At 41.0% G+C, this 23,526-nt stretch overlaps 1 protein-coding gene and 1 non-coding gene across 2 annotated transcripts; both read left to right on the top strand.

Moving 5' to 3' along the window:
- The first annotated feature begins 2,155 nt into the window (after window positions 1-2,155).
- Window positions 2,156-7,004, top strand: CXCL9 (C-X-C motif chemokine ligand 9). The gene is made up of 4 exons (XM_068975642.1): window positions 2,156-2,216; window positions 3,630-3,756; window positions 5,241-5,325; window positions 6,751-7,004. The coding sequence occupies exons 1-4, from the start codon at window positions 2,156-2,158 to the stop codon at window positions 6,853-6,855; spliced, it is 378 nt and encodes a 125-aa protein (XP_068831743.1). The 3' UTR covers window positions 6,856-7,004.
- Window positions 2,628-2,699, top strand: TRNAF-GAA (transfer RNA phenylalanine (anticodon GAA)). Its single transcript has one exon. It is a non-coding gene; the product is annotated as a tRNA-Phe (tRNA).
- Window positions 7,005-23,526: the final 16,522 nt, after the last annotated feature.

Raw genomic sequence — 23,526 nt, 5'->3', positions numbered from 1 at the left:
TAACAGTTTTCTCAGCTGAGGGAAGTGAAGCTCACAGACTTTGTCACATATACTCAAGTAGCAAAGCTGGAACCAGAACCCAGCTCCACCCTACCCATGTCACAGTTGTTACCAAAATACATTTCAGTTCAGTCGCTCAGTCGTGTCCGACTCTTTGCAACCCCATGAATCGCAGCACACCAGGCCTCCCGGTCCATCACCAACTCCCGGAGTTCACTCAGATTCACATCCATCGAGTCTGTGATGCCATCCAGCCATCTCATCCTCTGTCGTCCCCTTGTCCTGCCCCCAATCCCTCCCAGCATCACAGTCTTTTCCAATGAGTCAACTCTTCACATGAGGTGGCCAAAGTACTGGAGTTTCTGCTTTAGCATCATTCCTTCCAAAGAAATCCCGGGGCTGATCTCCTTCAGAATGGAGTCTTCTCCAATACCACAGTTCAAAAGCATCAATTCTTCGGCGCTCAGCCTTCTTCACAGTCCAACTCTCACATCCATACATGACCACTGGGAAAACCATAGCCTTGACTAGACGGACCTTAGTCAGCAAAGTAATGTCTCTGCTTTTGAATATGCTATCTAGGTTGGTCATAACTTTTCTTCCAAGGAGTAAGCGTCTTTTAATTTCATGGCTGCAGTCACCATCTGCAGTGATTTTGGAGCCCCCCAAAAAATAAAGTCTGACACTGTTTCCACTGTTTCCCCATCTATTTCCCATGAAGTGATGGGACCGGATGCCATGATCTTCGTTTTCTGAATGTTGAGCTTTAAGCCAATTTAAGCAAAACCAAATGAATAAGCTGTGTCAAAGTTCACCACAAGTTTTCTTCAAAAAGAATTCTTAATATCGTATTTAAGCATAGTAATCCCTCTAGAAACCAGTTCCAAAATGTGTATCATGTAACAGAAGATGCTGGTATCTGCTCCCCTCACACTCTACAGCATGCATTCTCAATGTGGAGGAGGAAGGGTTGCCCTCAAGGGGATAATAATTGGTTCTTGGGGTGCTAAAAATTCCTAGATATTACAATAACTCATGGCCTGATAAAGAATCTGCCTGAAATGCAGAAGACCCAGGTTTCGATCCCTGGATGAGGAAGAACCCCCCAAGAAGGGAATGGCTACCAACTCCAGTATTCTCGCCTGGAGAATTCCATGGACAGAGGAGTCTGGCAGGCTACAGTCCATGGAGTCACAACGAGTCTGACAGGACTGAGCAACTAGCACTTTCACTTTCAATTAGTAATGTTGAACTTTATGCATGTGTTTATTGGCCATTATGTGTATCTTCTTTAGAGAAATGTCTATTCAAGTCTGCACATTTTTCAGTTGGGCTATTTGGATTTTGTGGTTGTAGAAGTTATATGTATATATATATATAAACTCCTTATCAGATATATGATTTGCAATTATTTGCTCCCATTCCATAGGTTGCTTTTTCACCCTGTTGATTATTTTCTTTGATACACAGAGTTTTTTAAGTTCAATGTAGTACCAATTGTCTATTTTCAAATGATCCATTATTCTAATTAATCTAACCATTAAAAAATAATACCTAGCAGCAATCATATAAAAACAAAATGAACTTACCAAAGTAGAAAATTACCTAGTCCCTGAGTTAAGATGTCTTTAATGTATTTTGATAGTTTAAGATTGTTGGGTAGGCATTATTAGAAAAAAATAAATATGGCCATATATTATTCATAAAGATATTCTACAAATAGCAAGAAAATTTGAAGAGTGTTTTACTTATCTGGACTTTCATGTTTTCCATCTGGAAACATTTCCAACCCTTCTTGTATAATTTTATTATATTCATTATATAACTTATCCCTCATCCAGGTGAGCTGCTATGGGTGCTGAAGGCTGCTAATGCTGATGGTTTCACATCTCTTACTATAAACTACCCATTTATGTGAAATGGAAAGAAATAAAGTATGCAGAAATTCCCTTGGATAGGAGAGTAGGGTTTCCCCTAGCACAATTAAGTTTCTGGCCAGTTTAGCTGGATCAGCTAAGACCACCAGCCAATCAGGTTTTAGGAGGGAAATGGATTTCCTTAATAAATATGATTTCAAAGAGCATGTTCTCTAAAGACTTTCCAATAAAGGAGTGACTCACTAGAACAAATACAGGAGTGATTTCACTCTACCAATATGAAGAAAAGTGCTCCTCTCTTTTTGTGTATCATCTTCCTGACTCTGACTGGAGTTCAAGGTAAGGGATTATAAGTTATATAAAGTTGGTAAAGTCAGAGATGTAAATTGCTATAAAAGCCTTTTGACTTGCATTGCTTTGCATGCATCAGAAAGTGATGTGAGTCACTTGTGGGCAGTTATCCAAAGTTCATATCTTGGATGGACCTGCCTGGTCAAATACAAGTCTTCTCAGTCTATGTGTGTGAATTCCTGGCAGGCAGTAGGTGTTCAGTAAATGTTTGTTGAACTGTTTGGTAATGAGATGGGAGACTTTGTCTCCTCAATAATTTTTGCCACCCTGACAGAGTTTGTTGATAAGTATGTCTGTGATTAACCAATTAAGTATCTGATAATCAGAGAGGTTGTTCCTCAGGAACAACCTTTACTAACTACCTTTGTTATTTGTGGCAAATTAATGAGCTTTCCTGCTTCCCTGGTGGCTCAGAGGGTAAAGCGTCTGCCTGAAATGCAGGAGACCCAGGTTCGATCCCTGGGTGGGGAAGATCCCTTGGAGAAGGAAATGGCAACCCACTCCAGTATTCTTGCCTGGAAAATCCCATGGATGGAGGAGCCTGGTAGGCTACAGTCCATGGGGTTGCAAAGAGTTGGACTTTACGATTCTTTTGCTACTTTTCTTTCTTTCTTTCTCTTTCTCTCTCTCCTCTCTCTCCCTCTTTCTCTCTCCCTCCCTCTCTCTCTCTCTCCCTCTCTCTCTAATGAGCTTTTCTAGACTTCAGTTCCCTCAGCTGTAAAATGGAGATTATATAATTATGCTTTTTCTACCTAGTACTAAATGAAAAAATTAAGGAATGAAAATAGTGTATTTTAAAGAGTTTTTGAAAGTTTAAAGCACTACTGAAAACCAAGGCAGTGGGGAATATTAGGATTAGTGGTAATTAGTTACTATAAGTATACCTTTTTAACTGAAACTAACACCAACTCCATTTCATTAAGGTCAGATTGAAAAATGGCTTTGGGAGGTGTTTGAGAAGCTATGGTCTGCATAACACACATGAATTAGGTATACATGTATCTGACCTATGATAGGAATTTATTGAATATTTTAAAAATCTCTTTTCCTAAGGTTGCAAAATATGATATGAAGTGGAAGTGTTAGTCCCTCAGTCATGTCTGACTCTTTGAGACCCAGTGGACTGTAGCCCGCCAGACTCCTCTGTCCATGGGATTCTCCCAATAAGAAGAACCCTTGAAGAAGGGAATGGCTACCCATTTCAGTATTCTTGCGTGGAGAATCCCATGGATATAACACCATGGAGATAACACCTACTTCAAAATCTTGTGGTAATGATTGAAAGACACTCAGCAGATGATAGTAATAATCATTACTAAGTCAAATGTATCATTTTGGTGTATCACCAAAATGAAGACATAGCTTTCAATTGATGTTTTCCACCCTCTGTTTTTCCCTTAGGAATCCCAGCAATAAGGAATGGACGCTGTTCCTGCATCAACACCAGCCAAGGGATGATCCACCCAAAATCCATAAAGGACCTTAAACAATTTGCTCCAAGCCCTACTTGTGAGAAAATTGAAATCATGTAAGTAAAAACTCATTCAACGCATGTCCAGCATTAAATTTAATGTGAGTACTACCCTGGGAATACTTGTTCATTCAGACATTTAAAATGCAAATGGTTGCGCCTCCATAAATCTGGTAAACTTCTTTCTTTTCTTCTAAAAAAATAAGCAATTTCTGGTAAAGATAAGGAACCAAGGATGATATATTACCAAAGTATTATGTGTTCATTGAAGAAAATGTTTAATGTAAATTACCCAAAAGAAGAAATTAAAAATTCTCTAAATTCTACCATCCAGTTATTCTCTTGGTATATATACACACTTTTGCTTTGTGTGTACATATATAGATACAAAACATATACATACATATACATATATTTATATATACAATATATGTACACAAAAACAAAATTGTATACCATATACATTTTTGTAAACTGCTTTTTCATTAGCACTATATCATGAACTTTTCTTCATGTCAGTAAGTCTTGTGTAATAACATCATTTTTGCTAATAATGTCATTTTTAATGACCAAATTGTATTCTATTATATGCACATACCATAATCTATATGACCAATACCTAAATGTAGGTCAATTTTTTTGCTATTAAAAATAGTTACTGTATCAATATTATTTCTTTAATTCTCTCCTATATTAATATTTTTCTAGAGATTAGAATTGGTAGATTAAGGATGTGTGTGTTATTCACTCAGTCATGTCTGAATCTTTGTGATCCATGAACAATACCCCACTAGGCTCCTCTGCCCATGAAATTCTCCAGGCAAGAATGCTGGAGAACTACGGATCTTCCCAACCTGGGCTGCTGCATTGCAGGAGAATTCTTTACCATCTGAGATACAGGGAGCCTAGACTTCCAGGCTAGGTTAAAGATATGCATATTTTAAGTTTTTTTGAAGCCTGAATCAAGGATGATATATAGAATGACTCCTTTTATTCTTAGACTAGTCAGAAATTAAAGAAAAAAGTCCTTAAATTATTCCTGGAGAGTCTGATGTAATTTTAAAAACTCAACCAGTCCATTAATCTTGTCTTAGGAAAGCATTTTATTATGTTTTAAGTTGTTTTACTAGAAAATTTAGTAAAATTCATGCTCATTTTCCTTGTTTGGGGAGGAAAGTAGATATATTGGCAACTTTTCTATTTTATGTTTTCACTTAAACATAAATAGCTTTTTCTAGCATAACAGAACCAATATTATCTTTAGAGATAAGTTCTCCCATTGCATACACCTGTTGGATTTTTTAAATTTAGGGTTATGTGCTATCTTAGAAATGTATCTAAGTCCCCCCAGTCACTTGAAAAAATTAAAAGGCAGGAAAAAGACCGAAGTCCCAGATGCTACAAATATATTTTACTTGGGGAATTGAATTCTTTGGATAAGAGAAAGCATTTGAATCATTAAAAGTAAAAAAAAAAAATAAAAATCTTAAAAGTAAAAAAAAAAAAAAAAAAAAAACGACTTGTTGCTGTTTCTTTGGTAGCGCTACAATGAAGAATGGGGCTCAAGTCTGCCTAAACCCAGATTTACCAGAAGTGAAAGAACTGATTAAAGAGTGGGAGAAACAGGTGGGTGAAAAAGGAAAAAAATTTTCTTTCTTTTAGAAATTAACTTTGGAAGTCAAAGAATTATGAAGTGCCTTTAAGGTTACATTTTTCATCATGTTATGTGCTACCATTTTTTTTTCCCTAGAATGTGGAATTATATTCCTTCTTATGGTATCACTTGTCTGTCTCTTCCACTAGAATGTGTGTTCCATGTGGGTAGGGAGCTTGTCTTTCTTATCCAATATAGTACATACATATTGAATGGTAGATTGTGAGGATAAGGAATTCCCTGGTAGTCCAGTGGTTAGGACTCAACACTTTCACTGCCAGGGCCCAGGTTCAATCCCTAGTCGGGGAACTATCTCATAGCATAGCCAAAAAAAAAAGGTAATGAGATAAAGTCTCTTCCTGCTGTAGCAGATTCACTGACAATCAATTATAGTATAATGTGGAAAATATAAAATAAAGATATGTACAATTATCTTGAAGATAATAGAGGAAAGAGTAATTAACTTTGCCAAAGGAGGGGGATAAGGAGAAGGTGTTAAGGAAGACTTTTCATATCAGGTGGCTTGATTTGGATATTGAAGGATAAGTAGTTCACTGGGAGGGTAAGGACAGCATGAAAAAAAAGACTAGAATCATGAGAGAGCTCACTGTGCTCAGGGAACCTTGAGTAGTATGGCTTGAGTTTGTGTGGAGGAAATGAAGGGATTGAGGTAGAAAAGTAGACCAGGACAAAGCCAGAGGAATCCTATTTGAAATGCTGAGGGGTTAAGTTCGAACAGGGCCACAGGATATGTAGATAGGAGCTTGGTTCTGGACTCTGACAGAGGAGCAGTTCTGGCACATACCAGCTGTGCAACTTTGGCCAAGTCACCTGCTCCGAGCCTCCATCACCTTTTCTGTAAAACTTGGATGATAATCCAGCCTCTCAGAAAACGATAGTCATTCAGTCGTGTCTGACTCTTTGCAACCCCATGGACTGTAGCCTGCCAGGCTCCTCTGTCCATGGAATTTTCCAGGCAAGAATACTGGAGTGGGTGGCCATTTCCTACTCCAGGGGATCTTCCCAACCCAAAGACTGAACCCAGGTCTCTTGCATCTCCTGCATTGGCAGGCAGATTCTTTACCACTGTGCCACCTGGGAGGCCCCACAGTTGGTACAGGTAGGTCATAAGCAAGGTTGGAGTCGGGGTAGCCAAGAAAATGGGCAAAAGAAAACCAGTTAGAAGGCTATTGCTTCTTCATCGAAATAACTGAAATAGAATCAAAAGGAGCCTCTCTGAGAGTGATGCAACTTTAAACTGGTTATGAGGATGAATAAAGACCACAGTCTAGAGAGTCCAAATTTAATATAAGGAAGGAAAAATGGTAAGATAGAGAAACACTAACCCCCACCCCCTTTTTTCTTTTTTTTTTTTTTCTTTTGCTGTCTCCTCACAGGTCAACCAAAAGAAAAAGCAAAGGAAAGGGAAAAAATATAAAAAAAACAAGAAAGTTCCAAAAGTTAAAAGATCTCAACGTCCTTCTCAAAAGAAGACTACATGAGCTCCCACTTCACCAACCACTATCTTGTGTTAAAACAGGTTCTTTTTAACTCGCTGAAATAATTCCTGAAAGGGGTGGCATCTTAATACAAAAGCTTGTTGATCTGACTAGAAAATTTAAAACATTATTGTATAATTGTAATTAAATCTAGAAAATTGCTTTTCAAAATCCAAATGTGAACAGTTGTTAGAGGCTATAGTTTGTCTTTGTTCTTCCACCTCCGACCTCTGAATTTCCTCATGCTTAAGCCCACAGTCTTAGCAACACCCACATCTGGACAAATGTCCTCACAACTACAGCCCCCACACAACAGCTGCCTGGGAAAGCAGCTGCAGGCTTCCCAGGCCTCCAGAGAACATCCTGAGGCCCAGGTCAGCAGGCCCCCAGCCGGGCAGTGTGCTGGCAAGCAAAGCAGTTTGGAGTCGAGCTGGGCCTCGCCAAGCTGCTGTAGCTGTCAGCATCTCTATTTGCATCAGCCTGTGGGCCTCATATACAGTGTATCCGAGAGATTCATGCAGGTTATTTCTCTTGGCGGGGAGAGGCGTCACCACCGAAGACCCCTAGCACTTGGCTTTCAGAACCTTCCATCTGGTGTTGAGGCCGTGTGACTCCATCTGGCCTGCCCACGCTGACCGCTTCATTCCTTCCTGTTCCCTTTGCTTCAGTCAAGCCAGCTCCTCACCATCTTCCCATGGTTCAGTGTCCACCCCCTCTACCACACAGGTCACATCCTGCCTCACCTGGGTCTACAGCTTTCTCACTCTTCCCCCAATAGCCCATGGAAATATCTCCTTCCCCTCACACATATTCGCTTCATCCAGTCTTCAAGGGTCATTTTCATCCTGCCTCTGCAACAAAATCTTTCCACTTGGATTTTTTTAAGACTCCTATTTCACTGGTGTTCAACACCATACAGGTGAGCACTTCATTGCTTTCTATTTTTTTGCTTGTTCATTTTAATTCTCCAACAAGATTGTCAGCTCCTTGAGGGCAGGGGGCACAGTTTATTTCCCTGAATCTGCCACCATGCCTAATATACGGTGGAACTAGGTTTTGAATCATTTCTTAATTGCAGTTGTTACCGGTAGGAGGACAATAGACCGTCTCCTCAAAGCAGGAGGAGTTAACTGGCTACTCCATGTAGTCTAACCCTGGTAACATCTTTTATTCATTATCTTCAGGTCGTTATCACTTCAAGGACTGAGGGTGACGCAACATCCTTGTTTCTTTTCTTCTTCTTTGAGTGTGTGTTAAACAGCTTTAATCTCGGTCATTGCGGCTTCTCAGCACAGTAAGAAATATTGCACATGATCAACATGTTTTGTTCTGGGGATGCATCCTTGTTTTATCGTGACAGGATGTTAACTTGGCCTCTCCAACGGATAAGAAGGAAACATTTAAATCATTTGTGGATATTCTAAACTGTTTTTAATTAAATATACAGGACACCTGGAATCATAGAATCTTAACCATGGAAAGGCACTTTGGAGGCCAGCCAGTGTCTAACCTTTCCCCACAGAAAATAAAAACTCCTTCAGTACCATTCCTGACAAGCCTCAGTTTTCCAAGATCTGACAAGAAAGTCACCAAGATCCTTTTGAAAACTCATTGTAGGTAAATGTGAATTTCATTGTCAGTTTAACTGGTTTCCAAGTTTGTGAATATTGTGATTATCGATCACCACACCAGCTCTCATGAAGAGTGTATTAAGTCACCAGTGCTAGAGGGAGCAGTGAATCCTGTTAGTGGAGGCAGGGATAGTGCCCAGTGAGCCTCTGCAGGGCTTGGAAACCCTCTTAAAAAGGACGTTTCAAGCACTGCATAAGAGAGGATGTCAGGCCAGGATTTAACCCCTGTCTTGTTTCTCAAATGTTGTCGCTCCTTACAATGCAGATGATTTTCAGTGCTGTCCAGTGGCAGTCCCAAACAGCATCTTAACTAGTCATGAGACTCTTAGCTCCTTTCATGTAACTCCCCTGAAAAATCTAAACGTTCCATAATCCGAGCATTTGACCCAGTTACCTTGCATCTTACTGCTAAAGTGGTCAGTATATCACTAATACCCAAAGACTACATGTTTTGACTAAGTTAGCTATGACATATATATATCATTTATATATATACATATATGCTCTAAGCAAATATTAATTCAAAGCAGAATTGACATCTATACTTTGTACTTTGAAATATTTTCTTTGTTAAGACAATGCTATCAGCAGCTATACTCCATAAGAATTAATTTTTAAAAAATTTTAAAAAGACAATGCTATCAATAAATGGACCATTGATCAGAAAAAAGTCTTGATTTTTTTAATGTCGTGAATGTGTGCCTCAACTATTTTACATGTTTTAACAGTAATTCTCATGTGTCCTTATTCATTTGCTTTCATCTCAAATAAGGTGTAATTGAGATAACTACATGGATGCTCTTTAAAGGGCTCTTTGGAGACAAAAAATAACTTCACAGAAAATTTGACAACATGCCTTATAACAACATTGACTTACAAGAGTTATATGGATGCAATTTATTTCCTAATCCTCAAGGGCCATACCATTCCAATAAGACATATATCCAAGAGACCATAAATGTCCCAACTCTTTTCCATACCCTAAAACTATATATGTTTAAATTTTATAAAGCCTCAAGAAGTTACAGAGACCCAAATATAGGATAAGTTATTCTAGAATCCAGGAAACTTGGGCTGGAAGTATTATGCAGTGTGGAGTCTTTAGAAGCTAGGAGTGGATAGAGACTATCAGCTTTGTATATTTGAGGTCCACTTGATAGGCCAAACAGGTGTGATGTTTGGGCAGCTAGCAGCTGCTGATGGTGATATGACAAAGCCTTCAAAGGCTACTGTGAAAAGAAATAAGACTGTGGCTTCTGAGATATCTGGGTTAAGATCAGAAGCCCACCATTTATTAGCCGTATGACCATGGTTCAAGTGCCCTTTGACCTCCCTGTACACCAGGTTCCTCCTCCAGGAGTGTTTGAGAAACAGGCACAGCATAGATCTTGATGCATAGAAAGTCCCCACTGCCAGTCCCAACCTCCCCTGACCTCTGCTCACTTTCTCCACAACAGAATGTGTTTCACATCTCATGCACACAGAGAGATGTTTCCAGGACAGAAGAAACAGTTTGGAGAAATGAATCCAAAAGTCCACCTAACCAGTTTTCTTTATGTGTATTTTAATTCCATAGTCTGGACTATCATTGTCTCCTTCCTAGGCCACCTCAATAGCTTCCTCTTTTCTCTTCTGCTTCTTTTTCTCAACTTTTCTCTTGATTCCTTACCATTCGTGACAGCCAGAATGAGCCTTTCAAAGCATAAGTCACAGAAGACCACCACCTTACTTAATACCCTGTCATTTCCCTTACTACCCTTAGTGAAATGACATCCTCTCCCCAGGCTCTCTGTTGTAATGCTTTCTAAAGTGGGGTGTGTGCATCCTATGGGGTAGATGTAATGAGAGTGTTTATAACATATTTCATCTGAAAAATAAGAAAGAACTGAAGGTGTACTATAAACCTGAAGTCAGCGATTGATACAGTCAGCTTCACTCAATGCGTTTGTCAGGTCACCCTGTGTCACACCCTGATTTCCTGGGGAAAAAGTGAGACTTCCTCACCGGGGAGGGATGGACATGGGCCCTCTTTCAGTCAGTCACTTTCTGCAACAGTTGGTCGCCACTTATGTGGGCACAGTCCTCTATGTTGCTATTGTTTGGTTGTTCAGTCATATCTGACTGGCAACCCCATGTACTGTAGCCTAGCAGGCTCCTCTATCCTTGGGATTTCCGGGACATGAATACTGGAGTTGGCTGCCATTTCTCCTCCAGGGGATAATATGGTCAATTTGTTTTGGGGGCTTTTTTTCTGGTATAGAGGATGAAATTAGGTGAGAAAGGAAAACAAGCAAGCTTCCTTGCTTCTGCTGCTGCTAAGTTGCTTCAGTCGTGTCCGACTCTGTGTGACCCCACAGACAGCAGCCCACCAGGCTCTGCCATCCCTGGGATTCTCCAGGCAAGAACACTGGAGTGGGTTGCCATTTCCTTCTCTAATGCATGAAAGTGAAAAGTGAAAGTGAAGTCGCTCAATCCTGTCCAACTCTTCACGACCCCCGGGCCTGCAGCCTACCAGGCTCCTCTGTCCATGGGATTTTCCAGGCAAGAGTACTGGAGTAGGGTGCCATTGCCTTCTCCACAAGGTTTCTTAAAAGCAGTTAATTAGCTCCTAGGCAGTCACCCGGCTAAAAGATCACCTGAGGCATTTTGCACCAAGTTTCCAGGCTGGGGTTTGAGCCTGTATTTTAGGGAGGTAAGTGAATCACAAATGAGTAATCAAGTCAAGGTTTGTGAATAAGATTGAGAATTGGGACAAATTGGTAAAGGATTAGAGGAAAAGGTGTCAGGTAATACTATACAAAATTTGTAGTACTATAACATTTGCTATATAATTTTAAAAATCTCATCCTTTAAATATGCTATTTCACTTTACTCCTTCAAGCAGACTGTTTTCATAAGGAATTTGTTTTACAAAACAACAACAACAACAAAAAGGAAAATTTGCTGGTACCTCTGTCTCCAGGGAATGAGGCTTTCTGTGTAGCGTGTGGGACCAAATAGGCCCAACGACCTACCATCAGCTTCCCTTCACTGTCTGAGTAGACAATCTGAACTTCCTCCAGAAAAGGGAACTAGTATCACAATCTATTCATGTGAGAGGAGAAATGTCAAGGTAAATCATTAACAGAGAGGAAAAAACATGCTACTTAAAAAGAGAGATGCCAGCAATCACTTCTACCATATTAAAACCATCAGAACATATCTCAAAACAGATGTCTCTGGTATGGGGCTTTTGATTAGGGCAAGACCGGCTGGGGGCTTTTATGGAATGGGAGTTAAAGTGAAAGTCAGCTAAATTTCCCCAAATAATAAGGAAACAGAAATTACCTCTGGCAGGCAGGGAGGGTGTTGGGAATCCTAGAACAGCAAAAAGAGAGGCCAAAGGAGATGGGAGTCAAAGCCTGCTATTAAAATGACAGCAGGGGGCCTTCCCTGGCAGTCCAGTGGTTAAGATTTTGCCTTCCAATGCAGGGGGTGCAGGTTCATTCCCTGGTTAGGGAGCCAAGATCCCACATGCCTTGCAGCCAAAAGAACAAAACATAAAGCAGAAGCAATATCGTAACAAATTCAATAAAGACTTTTAGAAAATGGTCCACATCAAAAAAGAAAATTTAAAAAAAATGACAGCAGGTTACAATAATAAAGGTATAGACTATCAGTGAGAAATCTCCTATAGTGGGATAGTCAGCTTTAAACCACTGGTGTGTAACATTCAGTTTTAAATGTCAGCCTGCCTGGGACTCTAAAAATATTAAGAAAGATTTTAAACTTTTCGTAATTGAGGGAACCAGGGCTTAGGTCACTTTATTTGGATATTGAAGGTAACTCCAGAAAAACAGATCTTTGGGGCCACTTGGGTTATATGGCAGCCATGGAGGTGTGCTGCTTGGGTTACCCTTCAACAGAGAACTTGCAGGACTTCCTTGGTGGCCCAAGGGTTAAGACTCCATGCTTCCAACGCAGGGGGTGCAAGTTTGATCCCTGACTCGGGAACTACAATCCCACATGCTAAGCAGCACAGCCAAGGAAAAGAACCAACAACAATGAAGAACTTGCTATTTAGCCCCAATAAGGGTGGTTAGCTGACCACCTCCAGCTGCAGAACCATGGACTTCCCCCAGATTTTGAGCTGAGGCCATGCTCTCACTGGGCAGCCTCCAGCCAATGACTGAGTGAGTATAGAAGGATCACTAGAACCCTATCATTTCCACCAGATGGGCAGCTTTCATCAGGACCTCCCCACTGGATTGACTAAAACTTTGGCAGATCTGCATCCCAGTCTGAGACAGTCTCTGCCCAATTCTTCTTCCTCCCACTTTTATTCTTAGAAAGGTCACCAACAATACACCTCTTGCATATCTGATTCTGTCTCAGTGCCTGCCAGAGAACCCAAATGATGCAAGTTACATAAACTTTTTAAAATTTTAATCAATAAGTATTAGCTGCTATTATCTTTATGAGTATCTCCTATATCCCCCAACACAGACTTTTAACACTGGGAGAAAACTTTCAGATGGAAGGACAACCGAAAGCCTCAAAATCAAGAGATTAGAAGAAATTTCTGGTCCTGCCACTCATGAACTGTGGAGTTAAGTCTCATGGCTGCTTCTTTAACTGCTGAAACATAAGAGATTATGATCTGTAAGATTTCTCTAAGGGCTCCCCAAACACCAGGACTTCCCTGGTGGCTCAGACAGTAGAGAATCTGCCTACAATGCAGGAGACCCAGGTTCGATTTCTGGGTCAGGAAGATCCGCTGAAGAAGGAAATGGCAACCAACTCCGGTAGTCTTGCCTGGAGAATTCCATGGACAGAGGAGCCTGGAAGGGTACAGTCCATACAGTCCATGGGGTCCCAAAGAGTCAGACATGACTGAGTGACTAACACACACCAAACACTATCCCTTTTTAGCTTTCTGCCCACTACGCCACAGTTTTTGCTTAATGGATACCTTAAACTGGTCACCTTTTACATTGATGCCCCCTGTACTGCTTTAAAAAATGTATTTGTATTTTAAAATAAACTGCGGAAATAGTTTAGGACTGCTGAAATATGAGAAGCCCATTTCTCTGATCTTATTAATTTTGATAACATGAGATGGAAATTGGAAGACTTCAAAAATTTTCATTCTTTCTTTGTTTTCCAGCAAGTGTGATGCCAAGTAATGTCCAGGTAGTTCTCACATTACTCCATCTTTCAGCCTGAAAGTGGAATGTTCCAATTGTCTTGTTATCCCTGTGGGTCCCTCAGGTTGGGGACAGACAAAAGAGGGAATGTTATTCCATTTGTAACTGAGTCTATGAGGATATAATCAGGAGAACATTCCAGGGGCGTAGCAAGAAGTGTTCTCATCAATTTCATTTATCCCCCCCCTCAACAAAAATAGAATCCTTGATGTTGTGGATGCTCAAGGATATCTCTCCACAACCGTTATATCATTTGGGTCACAGAGGAACAGTTTTCTCCCTAAAAATTTATGGAAAGTTTTTAAAAAGCAAGCAAGCGTAATTTATAAGCAAAGAAAGAAATAGGGAATTTATATATATCACATGTTTTCTCTCCTTACTATAACTTGTCTTCTGAAAAAGGACCCCCAAATCTTATACCTTGCTTAAGCACTTTAAAAATACTATCCACAACCTACCCTATTTCCCATAAAATGGAAAAATTATGTGGTAATAGGAGATTTGGGGACCCAAAAGGAAAAATTTCCTAATGGAGTCCAATAACAGTGAAAATCAGGATCATCCAAACTCAGTCAGATAAATAGTCTTACACAGACTAAATTAATCCAGCAGTAACAGTAGATTGTTACAGAACTAGGCAGTGAACAACATCAGGTTTAGCTGGCACACTCAAGAAATCTGGCAAAAGCATAAATGCAAATCTTTGTTTCAGTTACTCATAATGAGATTAATTTATTTGTTATTTATTTGCTATTTTTAATATTACATTTTTATACATTTATTTTTGACCACATGGCCTGTTAGATCTTAGCTCACTGACCAAGAATGGAACTTGGGTCCCCTTCAGTGGAAGTGCAGAGTCTTAACCACTGGACTGCATTAAATGATGATACAACATGCAGTGGTCTATCTACAAAGGAACTGGTTACTCTTTTCTCTATACGCAAAATCATTCACTCCAAGAAAGCTGAAATGTTACCTTGCTTTGAGGTTTTAGGTTTAACCACATAAAACATAAAAACCATTAGCTGGTTTCTGAGAAATACTTTGACTTTCTGAACTTGGCTACTGTGGTTTAAGAGAAAAAAATTTCAAGAGAGATGGTGGAGCTAGTCTCTGTTGAGCCTGGGATTGATAGATACGCCTAGAGGCCAACCCAACAAGGAGGCAAGGATAGATGGAATTGTGGATAAAACTCACAATAAAGCTGGAAAGAATTTGAATTTGAGCAAACTCTGGGAGACAGTGGGAAACAGAAGCGCCTGGCATGCTGCAGTCCATGGGGTCACAAAAAGTCAAACACAACCTAGCGACTGCACAACAGCAACAGCAACAAACCTAGAAAGAGAGGAGGGAAAAGGAAAATCAATAAAAAATTAGAAGAACGGATGAAAATATGAAAACTAAAATTTCTTCCAATACCAGTTTCCTATTGTGTATAAAGTGAAAGCGAAATCGCTCAGTCGTGTCCGACTCTTTGCGACCCCATGGACTGTAAGCTACCAGGTCTCTCCATCCATAGGATTCTCCAGGCAAGAGTACTGGAGTGGGTTGCCAGTATGTATTTAGTCAAATAGTGTAATTTTCTTCTTAAAAAGAAAAGCAAGAGCTCTCTCCAGTGGCCAATCGAACAATTAAAAATATTTTAATTAGGAAAGGACTGACAGGTACCTGGCTTTTCTGAACATAGTCACCATCACTGGTTTCTAATGAGAGAAACAATAAGCAGAATTTGCATGTTAGTCACTCACTGATTTTGAGGAAAATTTTGCTCAGTTCTTACTTTAATAAATCACACAAATGAAGAACTGGAAGACTAGAAATGATTTATTCATTCCTTCAACAAATATTAACTGATTACTTACTACGGCCCATGCATGGCTCCCAGTGTGCAGGACAGAGCAGTGAACAAAACAGCGTCCTTATTAAACTCCGCTATGCAGAAAGACAAACAAACAAACAATTTAGCTAGCGAATACATATTATGCCAGAGGCTTATCACGGTAAAAGAGGAAAATAAAGCAGGAGAAAGGAGTGTGGGGGGGAGGCAGGATGGGAGGTCAGGGAAAGCCTCCCTAAAAAGATGTCACTTGAGCAGAGAACTGAGGAAAACAAGGGAGCCAGGCGTGTGGCGCTTACGGGAGAGCAAACGAAGTGTGAAGCCCTGAGGCTTGACACCATGAAGGCAGCTGCTAGGCCATTTTCCAGGGCAGAGTAGACAAAGAGGAGCATGATGGGGAGGGGAGCCCAGGAAGGTAAGGTGGGGTCAGGTTATACACCATCTTCTGTGTTCCTGAAGGACTTGCTTTAGCTTTAAATCTGAGAGCGAAGGGAAGCTGGAAGAGTAACTGAATCTATTTAAGGATCCCTCTGGTCACCAACACAAGATACATGATACCAATACCAATACACGATAGTGGGACAAGGGAAGAAGCAGAGAGACCATGTAAATGACAACTAATTACCAAATATGTTTCCAGAAGGAGGGAGAGACCAACTGTACACCCAGTGCTGCAGGTAAGACAATGAATGAAAACTGACCTTTGGACTTGGCAACATTAAAGTGGTCAGTGATCTTGATAAAAATAGTTTTGGTGGAATGGTGGACACAAAAGACTAATCGGTTTTTAAGTTAAATACAAATCTGCCATGGTCTAGCATTCCACTCTTAGGCACTCAGCAAGAGAAAAGAAAACACATATCCATATAAAGAGCTGAACACAAATATTGATAGCGCCAAACTGGACACAACCCAAATATTCAATAGGTGAATAGATAAACAAATTGCAGTATATCCTTACCACGGAAGGCTACCTAAAAATAAAAGGGGTGAACTATTCATACACACAACATGAACACGTTTTTAAATACGTAAAAGTGAAAGAAGTCTGACACAAAAGAACAGATACTGTATGATTCTATTTGTATAAAATTTCTGCAAGTGCAAACTTATTTATGGTGATAGAAAGCAGATGCGTGCTTGTCGGGGATGGTGCAGCAAAAGAAAACTTGGATAATGAATATCCTCATTATCCTGATTGTTATCCTGATGGTTTCCTGGGTGCAAACATATATCAAAACTTATCACATTGTATACTTTGTGGCCAGTTTCTTATACATTAATATCTTTTTTTAAAATTTTTATTTATTTTTGGCTGTGCTGTGTCTTCATTGCTTTGCTCAGGTTTTCTCTAGTTGCAGCGAGCAGGGGCTGCTCATTGTTGCAGTACATGGGCTTCTCAATGAGGTGGCTTCGCTTGTTGAGGATCACAGACTCTAGGACATGCAGACTTCAGTTGTTGCAGCTACTGGGCTCGAGAGCACAGACTCAATAGATGAGGCACGCATGCTTAGTTTCTCCACAGCATGTGGAATCTTCCCAGATCAGGGATTGAACCTGTGCCCCTTGCATTGGCAGGCGGATTCTTTACCACTAACACCTGGGAAGTCCTGTATCCTTTCAAATCAAAACCCTATGCATCCTTCAAGACTTCTCTCAGATATATCGTCCATCCTCATGAAGCCTTTCTTCAGTCATCAAAATAAACATGACCTCTCCTTCCTTTAGTCAGAGCCTCATCGTACCCAGGAAAGACTCGCTTGTAGTACTATTCATCTCACCAATTTCTGACCCGGGAGAGAGATGCAAAAGTATAACATTGTTTGGGGAAGAGTTCCCTGGTGGCATAATGGTTAGGGTTCTTGGCTTTCACTGCTGTGGCCCCAGTTCAACATCTCGTCAGGGAACTGAGATCCTACAAACTGTGTGACACAGATTTTTTAAAAAAGCATTATATTGTTTGGAACTTTCATAAGTAGGACTAATTCAGCTGGGAGGTGTACCATTTTGCCCTCCCCCACCTCCCTCCTTCCTATTATTGTCCTTGTAATAGAGATTTAATGGCTCAAGAATGGTGCTCAAGCTGTTGTCTAGACTGTCGCCAAAAAGGCACCCCAAAAAGAGATATAAGTCAAGAGTGGGCTTCTTTTGGAAAAAAATTTAAAATAGCCCTCTAGTCTAGCCCCTCTAGTCCCAAATCAAGAAAGGAGTACATCAAGGCTATATATTGTTACCCTGCTTAGTTAACTTCTATGCAGAGTACATCATGAGAAATGCTGGGCTGGATGAAGCACAAGCTGGAATCAAGATTGCCAGGAAAAATATCAATAACCTCAGATATGCAGATAATACCACCCTTATGGCAGAAAGCAAAGAGGAACTGAAGAGCCTCTTGATGAAAGTGAGAGGAGAGTGAAAAGCTGGCTTAAAGCTCAACATTCAGAAAACTAAGGTCACGGCATCTGGTCCCATCAAGTTCAGTTCAGTTCAGTCACTCAGTCATGTCCGATTCTTTGCGACCCCATAAATTGCGCCACGCCAGGCCTCCCTGTCCATCACCAACTCCCGGAGTTCACTCAAACTCACATCCATCAAGTTGGTGATGCCATCCAGCCATCTTATCCTCTGTCATTCCCTTCTCCTGCCCCCAATCCCTCCCAGCATGAGTCTTTTCCAATGAGTCAACTCTTCACATGAGGTGGCCAAAGTACTGGAGTTTCAGCTTTAGCATCATTCTTTCCAAAGAACACCCAGGACTGATCTCCTTCAGAATGGACTGGTTGGATCTCCTTGCAGTCCAAGGGACTTGAAAGAGTCTTCTCCAACACCACAGTTCAAAAGCATCAATTCTTCGGCACTCAGCCTTCTTCACAGTCCAACTCTCACATCCATACATGACCACTGGGAAAACCATAGCCTTGACTAGATGGACTTTGTTGGCAAAGTAATGTCTCTGCTTTTCAATATGCTATCTAGGTTGGTCATAACTTTCCTTCCAAGGAGTAAGTGTCTTTTAATTTCATGGCTACAACCACCATCTGCCATGATTTTGGAGCCCCAAAAAATAAAGTCTGACACTGTTTCCACTGTTTCCCCATCTATTTCCCATGAAGTGATGGGACCAGATGCCATGATCTTTGTTTTCTAAATGTTGAGCTTTAACTTTTTCACCCTCCTCTTTCACTTTCATCAAGTGGCTTTTTAGTTCCTCTTCACTTTCTGCCATAAGGGTGGAGTCATCTGCATATCTGAGGTTACTGATATTTCCCCTGGCAATCTTGATTCCAGCTTGTGCTTCTTCCAGCCCAGCGTTTCTCATGATGTACTCTGCATATAAGTAAAAGAAGCCGGGTGACAATATACAGCCTTGCTGTACTCCTTTTCCTATTTGGAACCAGTCTTGTTCCATGTCCAGTTCTAACTGTTGCTTCCTGACCTGCATATAGGTTTCTCAAGAGGCAGGTTAGGTGGTCTGGTATTCCCATCTCTTTCAGAATTCTCCACAGTTTATTTTGACCCACATCACTTCATGGCAAATAGATGGGGAAACTGGAAACAGTGAGGGGCTTTATTTTAGGGGGCTCCAAAGTCACTGCAGATGGTGATTGCAGCCATGAAATTAAAAAACACTTGCTCCTTGGAAGGAAAGTTATGACCAAACTAGACAGCATATTAAAAAGCAGAGACATTACTTGGCCAACAAAGCTCCATCTAGTCAAAGCTATGGTTTTTCCAGTAGTCATGTATGGGTGTGAGAGTTGAACCATAAAGAAAGCTGAGCACCAAAGAACTGATGCTTTTGAACTGTGGTGTTGAAGACTCTTGAGAGTCCCTAGGACTGCGAGGAGATCAAACCAGTCCATCCTAAAGGAAATCAGTCCTGGATGTTCATTGGAAGGACTGATGTTGAAGCTGAAACCCCAATACTTTGGCCACCTAATGTAAGAACTTACTTATTTGAAAAGACCCTGATGCTGGGGAAGATTGAAAGCAGGAGGAGAAGGGGACAACAGAGGATGAGATGGTTGGATGGCATCACTGACTCAAGGGACATGGGTTTGAGTACACTCTGGGAGTTGGTGATGGACAGGGAAGCCTGGTGTGCTGCAGTCCATGTGGTCTCAAAGAGTAGGACACAACTGAGCAACTGAACTGAACTGAGTCTAGGCTCCTTCAAATAAGTCATTTTTAAAGCCATTTGAATCCACATATTATGAATATTTTATCATTATAATAAAGCCTCTTTTTACAAAGATATAAAGATTTTCTCTTCTAGCATAATTCACTTCAAGTTAAAAATCATTTGGGGATCACAAAAAGATGGAACTTTCCTTTGCCAATTCAAGATTAAGTTCAGAAGTGAATATGGAGTTTTTTCAGTGTTGATCTGGCTAATATATACCAAACATACATACACTGTATTACACTTAAATTATTTGTGTTTAAGCTATTATCTGGGGCTTTCCTGGTGGCTCAGCAGTAAAGAATCCGCCTGCAATGCAGGAGCCACAGGAGACCTGGGTTCGATCCCTGGACCTGGAAGATCCCCTGGAGAAGGGCATAGCAGCCCACTTCAGGATTCTTGCCTAGAGAATCCCATGGACAGAGAAGTCTGGCAGGCTACAGTCCATAGGGTCGAAAAGAGTCAGATACAACTGAAGCAATTTTGCAAGCAGCCATTATTTAACATTTAAAAACTACATATTTAGTTAGCCATTCAAAATACATGTTCAGACTTACCTGGTGGTCCAGTGGTTAACAATCCAATTTGCAAGGCAAAAGATGTGGGTTCAGATCCCTGGTTGGGTAACAGATTCCACATGCCTCGAGGTGTGGACAAAAAAGAAAAAGAAAATACATATTCAGTTAAACACTCTCAGTCTTAGTCTTCTCATCTAACAACAGCAACAACAAAATTCCAGCTTCAGGGTGTTTGGGGGTAAAATGAGCAGACTCGTGTGCCCTCCTAAGCCTTTCATCATCAGGACTGCATAACCTCACCTGACTCATTTTCCTCAGCTCCTTCCCTGCTGCATGCCTCCTCCCAACCATGAGTCACATCCAAAGTTCTGGTCGTCCTTTAATTCCACCAGAGTTTTCCAAACCATCACACCTTTATACTGGCTATTTTCTTTATGTAGAAAATTTTTCTTTCGCTTCTCAAAAAAAAAAACAAAACTCCTCCTCATCAAAAATTTCAATCAAATAGTGTGAAACTAATTTCACAGCTGTGAAACATGCTAATTCTTCTGGGCTAGATTGTCTTCTCTATTGCTTCCATTGCTCTGTTATTCATTGTAAGAACGTGTTTTCCATTTTTCTCTCATTAGTCTCTGAATATCCTGAGGGTGAAACTTACTTATTTTTGTATTCAAAATACTTACCCTAGGGAATTCCCTGTGGCCCAGTGGTTAGGACTCTTTCACTGCTGGCCTGGGATTGATCCCTGTTTGGGAAACTAAAATTCTGAAAGCCAAGAGGCATGTCCAAAAACAAAACAAAAACAGACAAACGCTTTCCCTAGTGCCTGATGTACAGACTATGAATGAAAGCTGGTGACATGGCCTGAGTGTTTAACTCATAAGTCACATTTTAGTGACTTAAATATCCATAGTACATAAGCTTTTAATTTTGATAGGAATTAAATTATTTCAATATATTTTGTTTTGAGAATGCTTTTTTCCCTGACTAATTCAACCAACCAAAAACAATGTTTTTAATTTAAATCTGTGAAAGGGCTTTAAAAAAATTATTGTTTACATTTACTTCTTAATAATTTCACAAGTACTTGGTTCTGATAGATAGGATAGTCCTTCTCCAAGTGTAGCTGAAAAACTGCAAGTGGTTTGCACAGAGTTCTTGAACTTGCTTGTGCTTAGATGTGATTACAGAGTTGTCTTGTTTTTTCGCTCATTCAGACACGGCCACAGATGACCTGGACTGAAGCTGGTGTTCTGTGAAACTGCTTATATTAAGCAGGGGAATACCACTGTCCATCTTCTGATGCCAGACCAGCTAACCAGCTGACAACTATCAGGCTACATTTTTCTTTCTCATCTAGTTATGATCACGACTGCCTGGAATGAAATCCCAGCTTCCTCACCTGATATGAACTTAGGCAGTCAACTTGTCCAGGCCTGTTTCCTCATCTGCAAAGTACCTATTTTAGAGGGCTCTTCTCAGGAGTCAATACAAGTGAAGTGCTTGGAACAGGGTGAGGGATTAATTCATTCTCCACATATTTATTTTTGCACACTTTGAAATTGTGGAAATGTACTTTCTTTGAATGAACAGAATCTGAATTTAAAACTCTTGGAGAACAGTACTTACAAAGGTTATAACAAGAGTGGTGTTTTAAATACAAATTCATTTTAAACCAGTCAACATGACTATATTTTATCTACTGTTTTCCTGAGTCATGTTGAGTGCTTGCTTCAGCCGTGTCAGACTCTGCACCCCTATGGACTGTAGCCTTCTAGGCTCCTCTGTCCATGAGATTCTCCAGGCAAGAATACTGGAGGGTTGCCATTTTCTTTTCCAGGGGATCTTCTTGACCCAGGGATCCAACCTGAATCTCCTGTGTCTCCTGCATTGGCAGGCAAATTCTTTACCACTGTGCCACTTGGGTTGAAACAAAAACAACACAAGAACAGGTATTTTAAATTATACAGGAAAACTAATTTATGCCCCTCATTGATCTTTTTCACCCTCTCTAAAATAGGATACTGCTAGGAGAAGGCAATGGCACCCCACTCCAGTACTCTTGCCTGGAAAATCCCATGGACGGAGGAACCTGGTAGGCTGCAGGCCATGGGGTCGCTAAGTCGGACAGGACTGAGAGACTTCACCTTCACTTTTCACTTTCATGCATTGGAGAAGGAAATGGCAACCCACTCCAGTGTTCTTGCCTGGAGGATCCCAGGGACGGGGAGCCTGGTGGGCTGCCGTCCATGGGGTCGCACAGGGTCGGACACGGTTGAAGCGATTTAGCAGCAGCAGCAGCAGCTACTCCCCAGGGGCTTCCCAGGGGGCTCCAGTGGTAAAGAATCTACCTGCCAATGCACGAGATGCAGGTAATGCGGGTTAGATCCCAGGGTAGAGAAAAGCCCTGGGTGGAAAAGAGCCCTGGAGAAGGAAATGGCAACCCATTCCAGTATTCTTGCCTGGAAAATTCCATGGACAGAGGAGCCTGACGGGCTACGGTTCATAGGGTTGCAGAGTCGGACACGACTGAAGCGACTTAGCTCGCATCCACCCATCTACGCCGCATCGACACTTCGCTTCTAACTTTCAGTTCAGTTCAGTTCAGTAGCTCAGTCTTGTCCGACTCTTTGCGACCCCATGGACTGCAGCACGCCAGGCTTCCCTATCCATCACCAACTCCCAGAGTTTACTCAAACTCATGTTCATCAAGTGGGTAAAGCCATCCAACCATCTCATCCTCTGTCGTCCCCTTCTCCCGGCTTCAATCTTTCCCAGCATCAGGGTCTTTTCCAATGAGTCCCTTCGCACCAGGTGGCCAAAGTATTGGAGTTTCAGCTTCAGCATCAGTCCTTCCAATGAATATTCAGGGCTGATTTCCTTTAGGATGGACTGGTTTGATCTCCTTTCAGTCCAAGGGACTCTCAAGAGTCTTCTCCAACAGCTTTGTTGAAAAGCATCAATTTCTCGGCTCTCAGCTTTCTTTAAAATTTTAGGCTGTGAAGGTTTGTTTTGGCAACTTAATTTTCATTTGTCTGTTTCATGAGAGTGTCGGGATAGTGAAATAGACTATTGTGTGTGTGGTGGGGGGAGTCTTTGCATTTCGGATTATTTCAACAACGCTAGGTAGCAGCAGTTGGCCGAGGGAGGGGAAAAAAAAAAAAATCAGTAAACCGCGAGAGTAAGTTTGACACTTTGAGGTTCCCGTAGTTAAGCTCGCTTTAAGAACCAAGATGGCGCCGCCCGCCGAGCTACCCATGTGCTGTTTCCGGTCATACACGGAAGCACGACTCCGAACCGCCGCTTGAGACGGTTG

Source organism: Capricornis sumatraensis, chromosome 7 (assembly GCF_032405125.1).
Source record: "Capricornis sumatraensis isolate serow.1 chromosome 7, serow.2, whole genome shotgun sequence".
Lineage (NCBI taxonomy): Eukaryota > Metazoa > Chordata > Mammalia > Artiodactyla > Bovidae > Capricornis > Capricornis sumatraensis.
The sequence above is the reverse complement of the archived record's forward strand: the minus strand, read 5'-3'. Positions and strand labels throughout refer to the sequence as shown.